Genomic DNA, 19,338 nt, shown 5'->3' on the forward strand with positions numbered 1-19,338 from the left:
TGGCCTTCTTCTTTTCCGTTTCCCTTCAGGATTCCAAGTTAGCTTTTGCCTCGTGATGTAGTTTGGTGATTTCCTTAATGTATATCCGATACACTTCCAATAATAATAATAGTAACAATAGTAATAATAATAGTAATAATAATAATATTTTCTTACTTAATTAATCAATAACGCGGAAACCAAACAACAAACCATGATGGATGGTATTTTTCTAAAGTGATTTTATATTGTCATTAATATTGATTGGAATGAACAACATGGTGGATTACTGCCAGATTATTATTATTACCATTATTATTATTATTATTATTATTATTATTAATTTTACTGCATTATACTAATACAAAAACAATAATCTTAAAGAGAGTCAAATAACAAGGTTATGTATAACAAAACCAAGAAAAATCATTTTAACTTGAGACAAAACACTCTATGCCATTATTGAGTCAAGAGAGAGAGAGGGGGGAGGGAGAGGAGGAGAAAGGGGGGTAAAGAGAAGTAAACACTAATATGATATCTTTTTGTTTTGTTTTTTTCGTTGTTTTTTTGATTGATCAAATATAATAGGTAAATCTAATTAATTAAAATTGATAGAAATAAATAATTTAATTAATTATGATAATAATAAAAGTAAAAATACTTGTCATATAACAAAAAATGTTAGTGACTAGATTGAATTTAAGTTTTCTTTTTTAGTGATCTTATTCTAGTTTTTTTGGGGATAAATGAATCAGAAGGGGTTTTGTGGATATTATAAAAACTTTGATAGTTGAGATCATGAAGCTAGACCATCATGGAAAACCTCGAAGCACTGGACAGTCAACTCGTACTAGTATGGGACTTCTCAACAGTGTACATCTACGATCCCGCCTCGCAAGATACGAACCCAGAACCTATCAGTCTCGCGAGCAAATGCCTAACCGATAGACCACTAAGACGGCATCCGATGGTGTTAATGTCTGATTTCGACCGATCCACGAAATTGAGCGACATATCCACCATTGCCTTCAGTGAGTTACTATCTCACAATTATCTCACTTCTGAGGAGTCCCACAATAGGATGAAACGGCCGTCCAGTGCTCTCATGTTTTCAATAGTGGTCTAGCTTCAATTGACTCATGTTCTCAACTATTAAAATTACCATGAAATTTGTTGGGTTCACTATTATTATTATTATCATTACTATTATCATTATTATTAGTGGGTTTATTCAATATTAAATTTTTGATACAATATAAAATTCTCAGCACAAAGTATTTCAATAAGTTTCCTTTCTTTATTTCTTCATCTATCCTGATGATATGTATTGAGTGATCACCAGTTAGATGTTAGCAGTTCAAGAATCGACATCCAAACAATGATCATTCTTTTCAATGTATATTAACATCCATCACAATGTCTCTGATTGTAATACTTTGTAAATTGTACGACGAAAGGTAGTAAACTTTTCATAAACGTACAAAAGACAGGTAAATTGTTGAGATATATTGATGTTAGGAACAGGTAGCCCGGATATTCAAGCAGGCAGCCAAGGTTAGAAAATTATTGAAAACGTGGGATCAGTAGACGTTTGATTCGTTCATATTAGACAACCAAGACCTCACAGCAGAGAATCAGACCTAGGAAATTTGATCTTGCATGCAGACTCTTAATCCCTGGACCGTTGAACTGGGATTCAGTAGTACATATACCTGACATCGATCCACTTACGATATTGTAAAACGTTTCGCATAGTGTACTGCAAATTTCAATAGACATATTACAAAGGTCGGAACATGATATCAATAAAATTCAATAATCTCCACAAACCTCTGTGCTGATGATAGTGTAGTGTGGTCTACTTATATCCATATAATTAGTATATGGTGATGGTTAGACATAGAATGTATTTTGGCAGAAGACCGATAAAGAATGAACTGAAATGAAGCAAAATTGGTAGGAAAATGCACAAACAATAAAAACTAGAGAAGATGGATCGATATTTACAGAAGGAACAGTGAAGATTAAGATAATTGATGATTATTTTGCCAATTAACTGTTCATTGTATAATTATCAGAATTTAATGAGATAGTCTGTACTTTGCGCTTAAATACATTCGATTGTCCCCCCACCAGTGTTCTCGTTCATTACAATAGGACGTCTCAGATAAAAAAGTTCATTTGTCCAGAGCTATCAGACGACCGTCAGAATACTTTCATGTCCCGTCATCTTCTGTTATCTTCACATTTTTTTGTATTTCTTGTATTTCTTTTTCTCATTAGACGGAATACTTACTATGACTCATGATGTAAAGAATACAGAATATGTCTTCCTGATATTTACATGTTCTTATCGTTTTGGTAGTGATGATTTAGATGTATGTAGACGTTTGATTCGTTCACATTAGGCAACCAAGACCCCACAGTAGAGAATCAGACCTAAGAAATTTGATCTTACGTGCGGACATTTAATCCTTGGACCATTGGACTGTGATTCAGTGGTACATATCCCTGACATCGATCCACTTACGATATTGTAAAACGTTTTCCATAGTGTACTGCAATTTTCAATAGACGTACTAGAAAGTTCGGTTCATGATATCAATAAAAATCAATAATCTCCACAAACCTCTACGCTGATGATAGAACATTTCAGTTAAAAAAAAATCAAATAACCAAAAGTTCATTTGTCCAGATCTATCAGACGACCGTCAGAATACTTTTATGTCCCATCATCTTCTGTTATCTTCATATTTTTTTTGTATTTCTTTTTTTCATTAGATGGAATACTTACTATGACCCAAGATGTAAAGAATACAGAATATGTCTTCCTAATATTCACATGTTCATATCGTTTTGGTCGTGATGATTTAGATGTATTAGGATTAACATTTCAAAAAGAATTATTACTCTATACAAAATGTTTATGGCCTAATCATCCATTTGATGATAATAGTAATACTAAAGGTACAAATAAGAAATGGAATAAAACATGGAAAAAAATTAAACGTTTATCATCAAAACGTAAAACTGATTCAAATGAACAAATTTCATGTACAATAACAAATGATGATCCATATGGAATATTTTCGGAAACATTAAAAGAAACCGACTTATTACCATTTCAAACAAAATTATTAAGTAAACATGGTGATTTAGCATTTCCATTTCGTATAAATGTAAGTTATGATGATTTATATTTGATAATTTGGTGAGACTATAATTTATAGACGAGTCAATCAGAAGCGTTTTAGGGATTTCAAGGTCACGGCGCCGATTTCAGTACCTGGTGCTTATGTACGATCGGTTCATAGAGAATTATAGAGAAGACTTGACAATTAAGCGGTTACACACAAATGAAACTACTAAGAAGTTCCTGTATTTGTAATTGTGGGTATTAAACGACTTGTAGACCTTGTGCAGACTACCATGATGTTGTTCTTCGATGTAATATATGTTGAAGGAAGACGTTTGCTAGAATAGGAACCTTTATTGCTCGATCCAGATGGAGACTAAGGCATATTATAATAGTTTCCGTGACTTACTTACTTACTTACTTACGCCTGTTACCCCTCGTCGAGGAGCATAGGCCGCTCACCAGCATTCTCCATCCAACTCTGTCCTGAGCCTCCCTTTCCAGTTCTTTCCAGTTGCTATTCATCCTTTTCATATCGGCTTCTATTTCCCGGCGTAGTGTGTTCTTGGGCCTTCCTATTTTCCGCTTCCCTTTCGGATTCCAAGTTAGGGATTGAGTCATGATGCACATTGGTGATTTCCTTAATGTATGTCCGATCCACTTCCAACGTCTTTTCCTAATTTCCTCTTCATCTGGAAGCTGTATTGTCCTCTCCCATAAAACGCTGTTGCTGATAGTATCCGGCCAACGGATGTTGAGTATTTTGCGTAGACAACTGTTTATAAATACTTGTACCTTCCTGATGATGGCCGTAGTAGTTCTCCACGTTTCAGCTCCATACAGTAGGACTGTCTTGACGTTCGTATTAAAGATTCTGACCTTGAAATTGGTTGAGAGTTGTTTTGAGTTCCATATGTTCTTCAATTGTAGAAATGCTGCCCTTGCTTTGCCAATCCTCGCCTTTACATCTGCATCCGATCCTCCTTGTTTATCAACGATGCTCCCCAAGTACTTGAATGTTTCCACCTCTTCCAGAGTTTCGTTTTGTTAAGTTTCCGCGAGCTGTATAATAAAAGCATCAGTATTATTGGCTGCAATAATCGCAGATGTTACTGAACCTATGAGTATTGGAGAGACATATTCATAATAAAATGATAAACTTACACAACCGCAGTACACACAAACAATATTGAAGCTATGTGGTCGAGGCTGAGAGGGCTTTTGTGACCTTATCAATGGTTCCAGAGACCAACTATGATGGAGCCATATGGATGAGTTCTTCTACCTTATGCTTGACGATTTTGGAACCTTTCAATCTTTTTCTAACTTTGACAAGTTTTTGGACCATATAAAAGAAGTGTATCCACTTTAATAATTTGGTTTTGTATATTATATATTTTTACTCTATGCTGACTGTTTACTGATTGGCTAACATTTCTCAAGGTCACCCAAGATTCCTTCAAAGGTCGTCCATAACTTATAGTCTCGCCGATAATTTTGTAAAAAGGGATTTTGTAGATATTATAGTAATTTATTAGTTGATTTCTTGAGTCAATTGAAGCTAAACCATCATGGAAAACCTGGAAGAACTGGATAGCTGTTTCATCCTATTGTGAGACTTCTCAGTAGTGCATGGGGCGGAGTCTATCAACATATCTCAACAAGTTACCTGTCTTTTACGCGCTTATGAAAGGTTTAATACCTTTCGTCGTACAATTTACAAAGTATTACAATCAGAGACATTGTGATGGATGTTAATATGCATTGAAAAGAATGATCATTGTTTGGATGTCGATTCTTGAACTGCCAACATCTAACTGGTGACCACTCAATATATATCATCAGGATAGACCACTATGGAAAACCTGGAAGCACTGGACGGCCGTTTCGTCCTGGTGGGGTCTCCTCAACAGTGCGAATCCAGGACTCCGCCCGGTGCACTGCTGGGGAGTGAATGAAATGGTCGTCCAGTACTTCCAAGTTTCCTATGGTGGTCCAGCTTATTTCAACTCATGAAGTCAACTATTACATCTTGTATAAAAATAAATGGGGAGGAGAATGGTCGATATTTACTTATGTATTAAGGGCAAACTTATTGTATATGGGATTTTAGTAAATTAAAACATGCTGAAGTATAGTATAATATATCTTGAAACAATAAAATAATAGATACCACTCGTTATGAATTTATTTATGTGAAAGGATGATTGACAGTCTAATTGGTAGCCATTATGCTTCAATAGATAAATATCAATTATGCATAAGGTCACATTCTTTACTCTATATATACGTTAATGGACTCAAAGAGTAATCATTCTACATAAACAATTGAATAAATCCAAGAAAAATCTTAGATACTGGGTATCTTTCAAGTTGTATATCAATAACTGCATATATTGAGGTAAGATGATGGTTGGAGGTGGTCAACAGGAAACCCTGGACCCGGCTTTCGTGCTACTTGGCACTCGTCAACAAGGTGTACCTGTAATCTTGAGGGAACTGATGCTCCCTGGCGGATTCGATCCCGTGTCACTCAGTTTCACAGTCAGAGACGTTACCACTGAGCTACTCGGGCCGCGACCAACCTCCTGTAGGACATAGTGCAAGCAGTGTCGAGCCACCTAAACTGGTGGCCACATTGCAACTTGATCGATAGCATTTGATCAGCACTAAAGAAGGACTTGACACGCATGATATTGATCACCACCCAGTGATCAATCAATTGTGATCAATAACTGCTGATGTGTTGTGGGCTACTGATATCCACATAAGTAGTATATGGTGATGGTCGGACATTGAATGTATTTCAGTAGAAGATTGTTAAGGTGATAACGGGAACGGCACGCAATCGGTACGAAAATGAATGAACAATTATAATCAGAGACTATGGATGGATATTTGCAGAAGAAACAGTCAAATTGAGACAACTGACTGTCCCCACCCGTGTTTTGTTTACTACACTGAGATACCAGGTTTAAAGATATTCTTGATTAAAATCATGAACATATGGACGTTAGATTATCATTCAAAACCTGGAGGCACTGGATGGCGGTTTCATTCTAGTAAGGTATTCTTCAGTGGTGGGCATCCACGGTCCTTCAATTGAGAATCGAATCCGAGACCTTCGGTCTTACTCATAAACCCTTAAATTTTATACCACTGAGTCGATATCCAACAGTCATGGATGCACACTTTTGAGAAATCCCATGCTAGGACGAAACAGGCATCCAGTGCTTTCAAGATTTCAACGGTATTCTTAAGTTGATCGGTTCATGATTTTAATACAGTCCAACAATTTTAACAACCCTATAATGACCAAAGCTTCTCGATCAAAACCCAACATATGATGTAAAATTTCTGACAGTGCGAATATTATATGAATGGTAACAAAAAACAAATTATTAAGATAAACTATGACAGAGGAAAATTAATTTTTGGCTAACCTCATTAAGATGATCTTTCAGCATCGATATAGTTTACATAGTATAATATTTAATCTGTTAAAATGTAACTTAACTGTTACGTCCTTGATCTGTCTACCCACTCCTGTGCAGAAGATAACTTGTCTAATCTAGATTAAGATAGGGACGCGATAGGCTGACTGCCTTAACCTTGAGGCTAGTATGTGTGAGTTCGAAATGAGACCAACTGCTTAGGGTAGAGAGACGAAAACTATTCTAACACCTGATCGGCTGACAAGCACGCGCGCTCGAGAGAGAAAACAAGTCAACTAGAACATTACTAGATTTATTCCCCATTCCGGTCTGGTTCTTGATTTCAGATTAGTGTAAAAAAATAAACGAATGAATAGATGATTAACCAGATCACAACGTACAACAATTAAGAAAATACAATAATATCCAAAACTAAGGATTAGAGTAGAAAATAGAGTACAAAAGAATTACGTTTAAAGTACAATAGCTTTGGAATAGAAAAGGCTATGACATTAAATTATACATCACATGAAAGCTTATAGTCTGTAGAATAAACTAGGAACAAAAATAGCTTCCATAGTTTGTTAAGGCCCCTTGTTTCTTTGTTTACATCATTGATCGTATATCAGAAATTGTTCATTGATATGTTAACCTTTTACAATTAATTAGTGCGTTAATTTTGATAATGAAAATAATGGTAATAATGAAATTTTAATAGTTGAGATCATGAGTCGGCTCATAAGCCGTCTCAGTGGTCTAAATGTTAAGCACTCGCACGCGAGACTGATAGGTCCTGAGTTCGATATTCCTGAGGTGGGATCGTGGATGTGCACTGCTGAGGAGCCCCACACTAGGACGAAACGGTCGTCCAGTGCTTTCAGGTTTTCCATGGCGGTCTAGCTTCAATTGATTCATGATCTTAGCTATTGAAATAATTTATTTTTAATTCATTTGTTATTGTTTACTTGAATCTTCCCATTGGTGTTTGGTGCTGAACTTGATCAGTTGCTCATTAGCATATGTTCATACCGTGCGTATTGCTTTGATATTACTTTAATTCACAAACATAATAAGCAAAGACAGTCAGTGACTAGCAGTGAAATCTAGAAAGCGCGTTTTGTCCTATTCGAGACTCGCCAACTGGATTTACCTGCATCTCAGGATTGATGTTTACTCTGGGACTCGAACACAGTACTGTTCACTTCAAACACTATCACAATATCCTCTTACCTACCTTAATCCTAACAGGCGCCTACATGTGCAATGGGGATGAAGTTTAAATTCACTTGATATTATTTGCTTGTATCATCAACTCTAAGATTCAGCTACATTCAATTGATGAGTCCGAGATAGGACAAAACGCATATCTTGTTTATATACATATTTTATCATTTTTAATAAAACAAACCAAATGAGAACTTATATAAGTAGTATATTCTAATATGATTTAATTCGATTAAGCTTGTATAATTAAGCTATTATGATGAATTTTGCTAAGTTTATCTACTTTATTTTCTTTCCCCCTTTTTTTAAAAGTTTACTTTATAGCACTTAAAAGTAATATAATGATTTATGAATAAATTAAAAACGATTAACAAAGGTCATAATAGATGAATACTTTCAATTATTAGAGTGTATGGATGATTTATGGAAAATGTTAGTGTATATATATATAACATGGACAATAAGGAAACACTTAAGGCTCGAGATAAGTACATTCCTATTGATGAGGTGAAATTCGAAGCCTAATATAATATTTTATTTTGGATAAAAGCATATAAGAATCTCTCTATCCCCCTCTCTATCTATCTCACTCACACTCTATCTCAGTATCTCTCTCTCTATATATATATATATAGAGAGAGAGAGAGAAGGTGAGTAAGTGAGTGAGATAGGGGGAAAGTAGTCACGCAAGTAGAACTTTCATAGATTATAAACAAGAATATAAAATGTATAAGATATGACTAAAAAGCCTTTTTATGAATTTACATTGGAATATTACATGATGCGATAATTTATTCATTTTGTAATTTACTCAACAATGTTGATGATCTATGTTGAATGATTGGAGGCCTACTGGAGTTAGACGAGAATGGTGACGAACTAACTGACTTCGAAGTCACACCTCGTGATCAGCACTTTACGTGGATTGCCCCACTGACGTATCAAAGGGACCATAGATGCTCTGAAGACTGTATAACACAAAGGATGTTATTACAGGAATATATTAGTTAAAGTAGATACCAGTGAAAGTAGAACCACTACCGCACGGGGCCAGTCCATGACGTATGATTAACTGATGCGTGTTGATTGTCCTTGAGCTTGACGGGGATCGATGATCTGTTCGATATTTAGTGACCCGACTTCCTAAATTATTTGGCTAGAGTTCAGTGACATTTCACTGGCCCTACAGGACCTATAGCTTTGATATTTGATTGTCCTATATAACCACTATATTATATACAAGGTATTTAAGCAACATAATCATCGTCATATTCAGCATTAATTCAAACGTAACTGATGTATCTTTAAGGTCAGTGAATTATTACGATTTATTCGTCAACCGAAATACAATCTATACAATCTTGGAACTATCCCAAACAAATGAACTTCCACCAGTATGAGCAGCCTAACGTCTTTATTGGTCCTTTTTCATTCTAGCCCTTATGCTTGGGTTCAGAAAACGAATAACAACCTCTATTATGTGAATCATTGATTTCAAACATACTTGGTTTATAAACCAACCAAACAAATTGCAGCACAGCAACTGGTCAGTCTCTTATTGGCTTATGTGCAAACTGTACTTATAATTCTTGTGAATTAAGGCTATATCGAGGCAATACGCACAGTACGCACATATGCCAATAATAGACTTGTGAATTGATCAGTCCTATACATCAATGGGAAGATTCAAACAAACAATATAAAGTGAATTTAAACTTCACCCTATTGCACAGGCAAGTGGCTATCAGCACTCAGTAGTTGAGTGAATAACGCGATGGCGTTTGAAGCGAACGGTACTGGGTTCGAGTCCCAGAGTGAATATCAACTCTGAGAAGCAGATACATCCAGTTGGCGAGTCTAAAATAGGACGAAGTGACGCGCGTCGTGGATTCCACTGCTAGTCACTGTCCATCTTTGCTTACAAAATTTACTATAGTTATTACATTCTTTACAGTTGTTCCTTTTGCTAATATGAATAGTACGTCTTATAAGCTAAATACCATAAGTTGGCAATCACCCGTTTATTGTTAACAAATGATAACATCTTCTAGAACCGTGAAAGATTACTTAAAATAAGTCATTATTATTTATTAGAAACTGATTTCATGAAATCGATATGATTTTTAAACAGCAACAGCTTAATATGCAAAGATGGATATTGGTTAATAGTAGAATCGAGGACGCTCGTTTCGTCCTACTTGGGACTCGTCAACTGGATGTACCTGCATCCCAGAGTTGATGTTCACTCCGAGACAAAAGCTTAAATCAATTGTTGATAAGATCTGAGATAGAATGATTCGACTTCTTGATACCTGGTTGAGTTTGATCTTTGAATTAGTTGTAAATAAGTTTTAGATACGATCACCAACAATTATGAAACGTCTTACTGATAACTTATTTGTAAGCTTATAATAATACACGTCGAGATAGAAGGTAACAAGTTAGTTCCGATTGTTTAAGGGGATTCCTTCACCTTAGATAGTTACCATATATATATATACCTCATGAAATGTTATTTGAGTAATTTTTTATATGGTTGAGATCATTAGTCAATTGAAGCTAGACCACCAAGGAAAACCTAGAATCACTGAACGACCGATTCGTCCTATTGCGGGACTCCTCAGCAGTGCGCATCCACGATCCCGTCTCGGGAGATTCGAACCCGGGACCTATCAGTCTTGCGCCAGAGCACCTAACCTCTAGACCACTGACCCGGCATCCAACGGTGTTGATGTCTGACCTCAACCAACTATATAAAAATTATTCAAATATCTACAAAACCCCCTTCTGCTATTTGAGTAGTTGTATTTTCCCAATATCATTAATAGACCATTTTAAAATCAGGTATTTTGTAGATCTTATATAATCAAGGGTATAATAAAAATAGTGAAAATAATTTTTATTATTCTTCACGTATCCTTTCCCTATTAACCGATTCATTCTGTACTTGAAGATGCACTACACGCTAAGTGCAAGCGCTAATGATACGATCCAGTTATCTAAACTGAAGTTGGTGAAGAGGACTCAGTGATTGATGATCGTATGCGATAGCCCCTAAACCATCCTTCCTTTGCATATGAACTAATATTATTTCAGTGAATTTTGGCTCAATAAAAGCTTATCAACCATTGATATACATTAATGTGGAATGAGGTGTCATTAAAATTCAGTTCACATGGTAAATATCTATTGAGACTAGCGTTCAAATCAGCGTCATTCAGATGGCATTTTGATCCACTGAGTTAGAATATTTAATCATGAAGTTTACACTGTCTTTCTGGACAACATCAGTAGCATAAAGTTAGTAGTAAGTTATCCAGTCAACAAGTAAAAAGGATGGAGCTCCACCAAAATCATCCATTTGAGCTAAAAGTTTATTCAATTTCTGTACCAACAATAGATTTTGGTGATGGTGAGGTAATTGCCTAAATATTACATCTTTTCCAAAAGATAACATACTTTTTTGGTTTAGGCTTCATTTATTTAATAGGTAACTATGGTAAACAATTTTGTTCACAATTTCCTGTTTATCATCAGTACTTCTTTCATTGAATAACAGTCATTTATAAAATCACATTTCATTTTTAATGTACTAACAAATTGTTCCAATATATAATAGTATAGTTGATAAAATGTTACTTCATTGTCATTTATATTTCAATGATTTCAGATACCTACATCATCACCGTCGTCAGTTGCGATTCAACCGAATGAAGATGATTCTCGAAAAGTAACAATTATAAAATTTTTATCAGAAGGGGGTTTCGTGGAGATTTTTTTGTAACTTTATAGATGAGATCATGAGTCAATTGAAGCTAGACCACCATCGAAAACCTGAAAGAACTGAACGGCCGTTTCGTCCTATTGTGAGACTCCTCAGCAGTGCGGATCCACGATCCCGCCTAGTGAGATTTGAACCCAGAACCTACCATTCTCGCGCCGCGCAATTTCGTGGATTGATTGGGGTTAGACATCAACATCATCAGTGATCTAGTGATTAAGCGCTCGCGCGCGAGACTGATAGGTCCTATGTTCGAATCTCGTGAGGCGGGATCGTGGATGCGCACTACTGAGGAGTCCCACAATAGGACGAAGTGGCCGTTCAATGCTTCGAGGTTTTCCTTGGTGGTCTAGCTTCAACTGACTCATGATCTCATCTATAAAATTTAAAATTTTTGTCATCTTATTTCATACTGTACTTTGTGTATATGGTATATAGGTAGACAAATCAGGTTCATGATGTTGATTCTAAAGTTATGGAGTGTTATATTTGAAAAGTTAATAAATATCACTCAGGTGATTTGGTAATCAGAATTCTGATAACAGTCTCTCTACTTTGAGTATACTATAGTCTAGTGTCTTAGACTATGGCCAATGATATATTAACACCGACACGACTAACCTTGAGTGAAGGCTAACATACGCTTCATCCGTTTTGTCCCGTTGATTTCATACCTTGAGTCCTAACGGAAAATAAAGCAGCCAAACTTTTTAGCATTATTATCTGAAGCACAGATGGCTCTATATAAAGGCAAACCAATCTGCATCACATCATAATATAGAACATCATAGCTATGCACAACCAGGCCAAAAGTGGCAGTGAAAAAGGGGAAGATGTAGACAATGGATTAAATGCAAATTATAAGATGCATAGCAATAGTTAGTGGTTCACCTGGAAGCTTACAGTAAACAAAATATCAGAACATGGTGATCCAGTTATTTATTACATATTTAATGACAGTTCATAAAATAGTTTCGATGGTTACCATTTCTTCAACCTGGATTATGCTACATCAAGCAGTATAAATGAAATGGAAATACTTACCTCTTATCGGATATTTTCAAAAAGGTTTAATGATTATGTAATTACGCTAAAAATTTTCTTTGGTAGACTAACTTGTGAAACTCACAACAATAGATGCTGCCAAAATGAAGGAATAAACTTTGACCCATGGTAAGACTATAATTCATGGATACCCTTAGAGCGATGCTAAATCGATATTGAGAATATTCACCTACATGCTAGGGATCAACAGAGGGTTATAGATTAGTGTGAGCAATTAGGATCCGGATTTAGCGTTAGAAATTAGAATTAAAGTTTTCATCACGAACTGACATCAACTCTATTGCCGAAATTCCATTCAGCCATATGGACGAATAAACTTCATTAGATAAAATAGATATCTATAACCATTGTATCTAATCTGGCTTATATAAGAGAGTCAATGGCTGTTTAATAGTCACAATAGTTCAAAAATGTTTGCCCACAAACCACAATAAAAAATCATTCACAATTGATTGATCACTGGGTAGTGATCAATGTCATGCGTGTCAAGTCCTTCTTAGTGCTGATCGAATGCTATCGATCAAGTTGCAATATGGCCACTAGTCTAGGCGGCTCAGCACTGCGTGCACTATGTTGATCACCACCCATTGATCAATCAATTGTGATTACATCTCAGTCCTACAGGAGGTCGGTCACGGCCCGAGTAGCTCAGTGGTAACGTCTCTGACTGTGAAGCTGAGTGACACGGGATCGAGTCCGTCAGGGAACATCAGTTCCCTTAAGATTATAGGTACACCTTGTTGACGAGTGCCAAGTAGCACGAAAGCCGGGTCCAGGGTTTCCTGTTGACTAACTCCAACCACCATCTTATCTCAAAAAATCATTGTCTGTTGGGATTAAGGAAAGAGACCTCTACATATAAAATGATGATAATATGAAGCAGGAAACAATAAAAATGTTAGCTAATATCACCTCCATAAAGATTGAATAACAAAACTATTTGTATCAATACGGATAAATTCTTCCATATGGTTTGGTCTAAGATACAAGAGGAATTACTTAATTGTTCTACAGCTCGCCATAATTCATCATGAATTCCAACTTTATACGTAAATAGGTTTTTCTACAATAAATTCTCAAATAGAGTGAAACAAAACATTAATTTTATTCTTAATGACTTCAAATGAAAACTACGATGAAACTGCTTGATATATTTGTGTGTAAGAGGGCTCGGATTATCTGGCTTCTTAAGTACTACACGTTGTTTCTTTCACTAAAGGATAACCATGAAGACACTGTTCTAATTCATATTTCAGAAATCACTTTAGCTGTCATCTGATTTAGTTGTTGCCATTTCTAATTTGACAGTTTCGTTGTGTCGCATCGGGTCATTGGATGTTACTATACCGACAGAGCTGTTTCATTTCAGTTTTCGACTTCCGTTTCAGAAAAAAAGTGTCATGGTTTCATTCTTTGTTCTATTGAGTCTGCCACAGAACATATTTGTATTAGAGTAAGCTTGTCTATTACGTAATTAGAGAATACCGTAAGCCCATTACAAAGCCTCAATCCCAAGATATACCAATTCATCATTTCCATTTCTATTATCATCGAAAAATTGGACCAATGATCAACACCACTTATTACCTTTGTTAAATATTCAAAATTCTGATGAAGTATTCTATTTAACGAATCGGGATATAAATAAAATGCTTAAAACTTCAATCATATATGCGTAAATACATACAATAAAGACAATGGTGGACGGTAGCGCAATATCACAGATTGGTTGAAGTTAGGCACTAACACTGTTGGATGCTGACTTAGTGATCTGGAGGCTAAACGTTCGCGCACGAGACCGAAGGTCCTGATTTCGAGTCTCACATGTGTGATCGTGGATATGCACTGCTAAATAGTCCCATACTAGTCAGAAACGATCACCCATTGCTTCCAGGTTTTCAATGGTGGTCTAACATTGATCCATTCATGATATCTATTTAAACTCAACAAACTCCACAACCTTATACATCTTTAAATGTTTAGTGAAAACTACATCGTAATAGTTAATAATTGTTTCTACCTGACATTACACTAATAACTAATCAGCTAGCAACATCAATGCCATTCAATAATCACTACAAACACCATATACTGAAGGTTATCATATACTCACTAGTCATTAATTTAAAGAATTTAATTTAAACATTCCCCTGAAAAGCACTGATCAATGGAGTACAACTGTGTCAAGTGTAAGACAGTTACCCACTGAAAACAATTTAAGTTGGTCGTGCAATATCGAAAATTGATTGAAGTAAGGAAATGTACATCACTGGATTAGGACTTAGTGGTGTAGAGGGTTAGCTCACGTGACAAGATCAAACGTCCTGATTTCGATCTGAGGTGGATTTGTGGATAGGCACTGTTGAATAGTTCGATGGTAGGACAAAGCAGCTACCAAGTACTTTCAAACTTCCAGTGATCACCTATTTTAGGCACGTTCTTAATCTCTGTATTATCATCTGAATTGATTTTTCTCTACTCAGAACAAATTGTTTCGGTTAAAAAAGATACAAAATAAACCTTGATTCTTCAACGATTATCCTTTAATTCAGTTTTCCTCTGCATGTTATTACCAATTAAACCTTGTGAATAAACTACATGTAAAAAAGTAATTTCTTATATCATAAAAGCTTCATCATTTTATTCACCTATTTACATCAGCAAAGTCCTAAACATTATAAACAAAGATGAATAGTGGCTAGCAGTAGAATCCAGGACTCGCGTTTCGTCTTGTTTTGGACTCGTCAGCTGGATGTCCCTGTATCTCAGAGTTGATGTTCACTCTACAACTCGAACCTATTACCTTTCGCTTCAAACGCCATCGCGTTATCCACATCAATGGGAAGATTCAAACAAACAATACTAAGTGAATTCAAACTTCACCCCATTGCACAAGCAAGTGGCTATCAGGACTCAGTAGCTGCGTGGATAACACGATGGCGTTTGAAGCGAAAGGTACTGGGTTTAAGTCCCAGAGCAAACATCAACTCTGAGATTCAGGTGCATCCAACTGACGAGTCCCAAATAGGACGAAGTGACGCGCGTCAAACTGGATTCCACTGCCAGCCACTATCGATCTTTGCTTACAATGCTTGTGAATTAAGGCAATATCGAGGCAATACACACAGTATGCACATATGGCCAATAAGAGACTAACCAGTTGCAATCCCAAAACCATCAATGGGAAGATACAAACAAACAATACTAAATCAATTTAAAGTCTTAAACAGTTTTGTAAAATAATCTATTATTAAATATAATTTTTCCAGATGAATGAATCTACCTTAACATTTGCATTGAAAACAGAACAAATGTTCTGTTATTTATATAATAAAGAACAAAGACTTTTGTTTGTCATTAGTTTTACTCAATATAGGTAAACTGACCCAATGTTTTCATTTTGTTTATATCAAACATCAAAAGAAATAAATCGATAAGTAGGATTTCATCAGCTTTGTCTTTTGTCAAGAAATGAAAATATCTTAAGCTAAATAACAGTGACAGAATTAGTGGTGTATTGCCTACATCTATATCAATGAATAGTTCATCTTCATGAGTTTATTGTCATATATGCGATAAACTCTGAAGAAAACCGTTTGCTCATAGTTCTCCAACAGCGCCCCCCCGCGTGAGAGAGGCGGAAAGCATAACAATTGATTATAATTCACATGATCAAAGTTCGATAGTAACGCTAATAGATGAGGGTTCAATAGTTTAGAAGTTAAACGTTCGCGCGCGAGCCCATAATTTTTGGGTTCAATTCCCGGTCGCATAAAAATGGATGTACTCTGATAAGGGACTCCATACTAAGACGAAACGGTAGTCCAGTTCTATCAGGTTTTCAATCGTGGTCTAACAAAGTTTAATTAGCGATTTCAGAAATCCTCTATACTAGTAGTAATGAAAGGTATATAATAAATCCTCTAATAATATAAGATTATTAATCTAAAGAATAATTACCTAGGTATAATTTTTCCATCATCTCTAAACAAGTGTCTGTATAAGAAATGATTCCAATGCTCTGATAATAATCAGTATAGGGTTTTGGAAATTGTTAAGCATAGATTGATATCATGAAGGGATCAATGTTGGACCACCAATGAAAACCTAGAAACACTGGACAGCTGTTTTGTCGTAGTATGGGACTCCTTATGTGAATAGCTTGAAGTTGGATTTCCTGGAGTTCTAGAGTGGAGCCGCAACCATTGGAGTTCAATTCGTGTCGGGTGTGAGACAGTTATCTACCTCAGACAATAGATGAACAGTTGTGCAAAATCATGGATCGACTGAAGTCAGCCATTAAGACTGTTGAATACCTGCTCATAGCTCTAGAGTCTAAGCGTTCACGTGCGAGACCGTGGATCCTGAGTTCGAGTTCCACGTGAGTGATCGTAGATACGCACTGCTAAAGAGTCCCATACTAGGATGATACAGCTGTCCATTGCTTCCAGATCTTCTATAGTGATCTAACATTGATCCATTCTTGATATCAATTTAAACTGTGATAACCCTATATCATGATTAATCATTTACCTGGAAAACGAATAATTAAACTTTATACTAACATACGTATAGGTTTCAGGGATATCTTTGAAGACATCAAAATTTATTTCAGTCAACCAAATCGTCACATTCGTAAAAGTTTGCACACCTCCCCTCAGTAATCTGACCCTTAAAATGACCTTTACTTTCATTTAACATTACTGTATTAAAGATCATATTCACAAAGGTCAATATATAAATGAAGCAGAAGGGGGGTTTGGTGGATATTTTAGTAATTTTATATAGTTGAAATCATCAGTCAATTGAAGCTAGACCACTATGGAAAACCTGAAAGCACTGGATGGCCGTTTTGTTCTATTGTGGGACTCCTCAGCAGTGCGCATCCACGTAGATGCAACTCATGATTTCAACTATGAAAGATATAAATTATATTGAAAAGAAATGATCTGAATTTTTCAGTTGCTTAACATTCTTTCTCTTTACATCTCCTCGCTTTCTCTTTGTTCCTTTGATATGTATATTTTTTCTAGCTATACGGTGTCAGTTATACACTGACTGCATTTGCTGGTCAAAAACTTCATAGCAGTCAACCAATTAGGTACGTTACTTTGAATAACCCATTAGTGCTTTTATTTCAATTTAAATAGTTTACCTCCAGAAACAATACTGTAATGGTTAATTTGTTGTAATAAGTCGATTTGATCGATTTAGAGTTAATCTGCTTTACAGATTAGTAATAATGTGATTAATTTACTTAATGAATGTTTATATACACACCTGACATACATAACATTGATCATCACCCAGAGATCAATCAATTGTAAATACATCTCACCCCTACGGGAGGTCAGTCGCGGCCTGAATAGCTCAGTGGCAACGTCTCTGACTCTGAAGCCGGATGACATGGAATCGAATCTGTCAGGGAATATCAGTTCCGTTAAGATTACAGGTACACTTTGCTGACGAGTGCAAAGTAGAATGAAACATGGGTCCAGGGTTTCCTGTTGACTATCTTCAACAACCACCTTATCTCGAAATAGTACACTCAATGTCCAGTCACCCAGACTAACTGTCACATTGCAACTTGGTCGATAGGATTCAATTTGCACTAATAAGGACCTGACACATACGACATTGATCACCACCCAGTGGTCAATCAATTGTAAACATCAATGATCCAAACTGCTTGTCTTTCTGAAGTTTAAAGAAATCGTAGTAGCTGAGATGAAGTATGAAATTGCAAGCTGTTGTTTGAAAATCGGATGTTTAAAAAAAGATTAGTTACTGTTGGCAAATACTTGGAAAAGAACAGGAAGGACCAAAATGTAACCCGGTACGATTATGTCTACATTCATGTTCTACATCATGTAAATGAAATAATTCTATCACTTTTAGTGAAAGAAAACATTTAGTTACCATGTCAATACTCTAGAAGTTTACATTTTCGAGTTGAGCCAATTTGTGATGTTGTACAAAAATATCGTCTAACTTTATTGATATACTTTCCACTTTCCAATCGGACTGAATTTTACAAGAATTCATTTATTGAGTAAATGATTATTACTATTATAGTGTGCGCTACTGATGTCGATAGATATAAGTAGTATGTATCATTAATCGAATGTGAAATACCTGGTGGCAGAAGGTTAAGAAGATCGAAAAGAAGTGAACGAGATCAGAGAGTGATTGGTGTGGGAAGACGTATCAGTCAAGTCTGATACAATTGATTGACATTTTGCAAATCAATTATTTACTGTATGGTTCTCAGATTTTACCAAGATATTATGTTCTCGTTCACTACACTATAATTCTGCTAACTGTGTCATAGAAAACTACTCGTTGATGCATAATTCAAATATAGCTTCTTTATGTTCCAGAATTTTGATAAATTAATTATAAGTTTGAGCAACCACTCACCAATTGTCTTCATTGAGTTGATATCTCACAACGGACGTGGTTGAAATCCACCAGTCACTGCTTCGCACTAGAACTGCAGGAAATATCTCTTGAAACCAGCCACTAGTGAGCATACGGTTATAGATCAGAAGGGATTTTGTGGATATTTCAGTATTTTTATAGTTGAAATCATGAGTCAGTTGAAGCTAGACCACCATGGAAAACTTGGAAGCACTGTATCGTGGATTTGCACTGCTGAGGAGTCCCACAATAAAACGAAACGGCCATCCAGTGCTTTCAGGTTTTCCATGGTAGTCTAG

General features: G+C 35.8%; 1 protein-coding gene across 1 annotated transcript in view; it reads left to right on the top strand.

Moving 5' to 3' along the window:
- Positions 1-2,276: 2,276 nt before the first annotated feature.
- Positions 2,277-19,338, top strand: part of Smp_152280 (hypothetical protein) — a gene marked incomplete at both ends in the record, with an annotated part of 43,580 nt that continues 26,518 nt past the window's right edge. Inside the window, 3 exons of the mRNA XM_018793018.1 lie at positions 2,277-2,361; positions 2,761-3,158; positions 17,653-17,720. Of these exons, the coding sequence (XP_018647573.1) occupies positions 2,277-2,361; positions 2,761-3,158; positions 17,653-17,720 (551 nt within the window). The remainder of the gene's footprint in view (positions 2,362-2,760; positions 3,159-17,652; positions 17,721-19,338) is intronic.

This window comes from Schistosoma mansoni, chromosome 1 (assembly GCF_000237925.1).
Source record: "Schistosoma mansoni strain Puerto Rico chromosome 1, complete genome".
In the NCBI taxonomy this organism is placed as follows: Eukaryota; Metazoa; Platyhelminthes; class Trematoda; order Strigeidida; family Schistosomatidae; genus Schistosoma; species Schistosoma mansoni.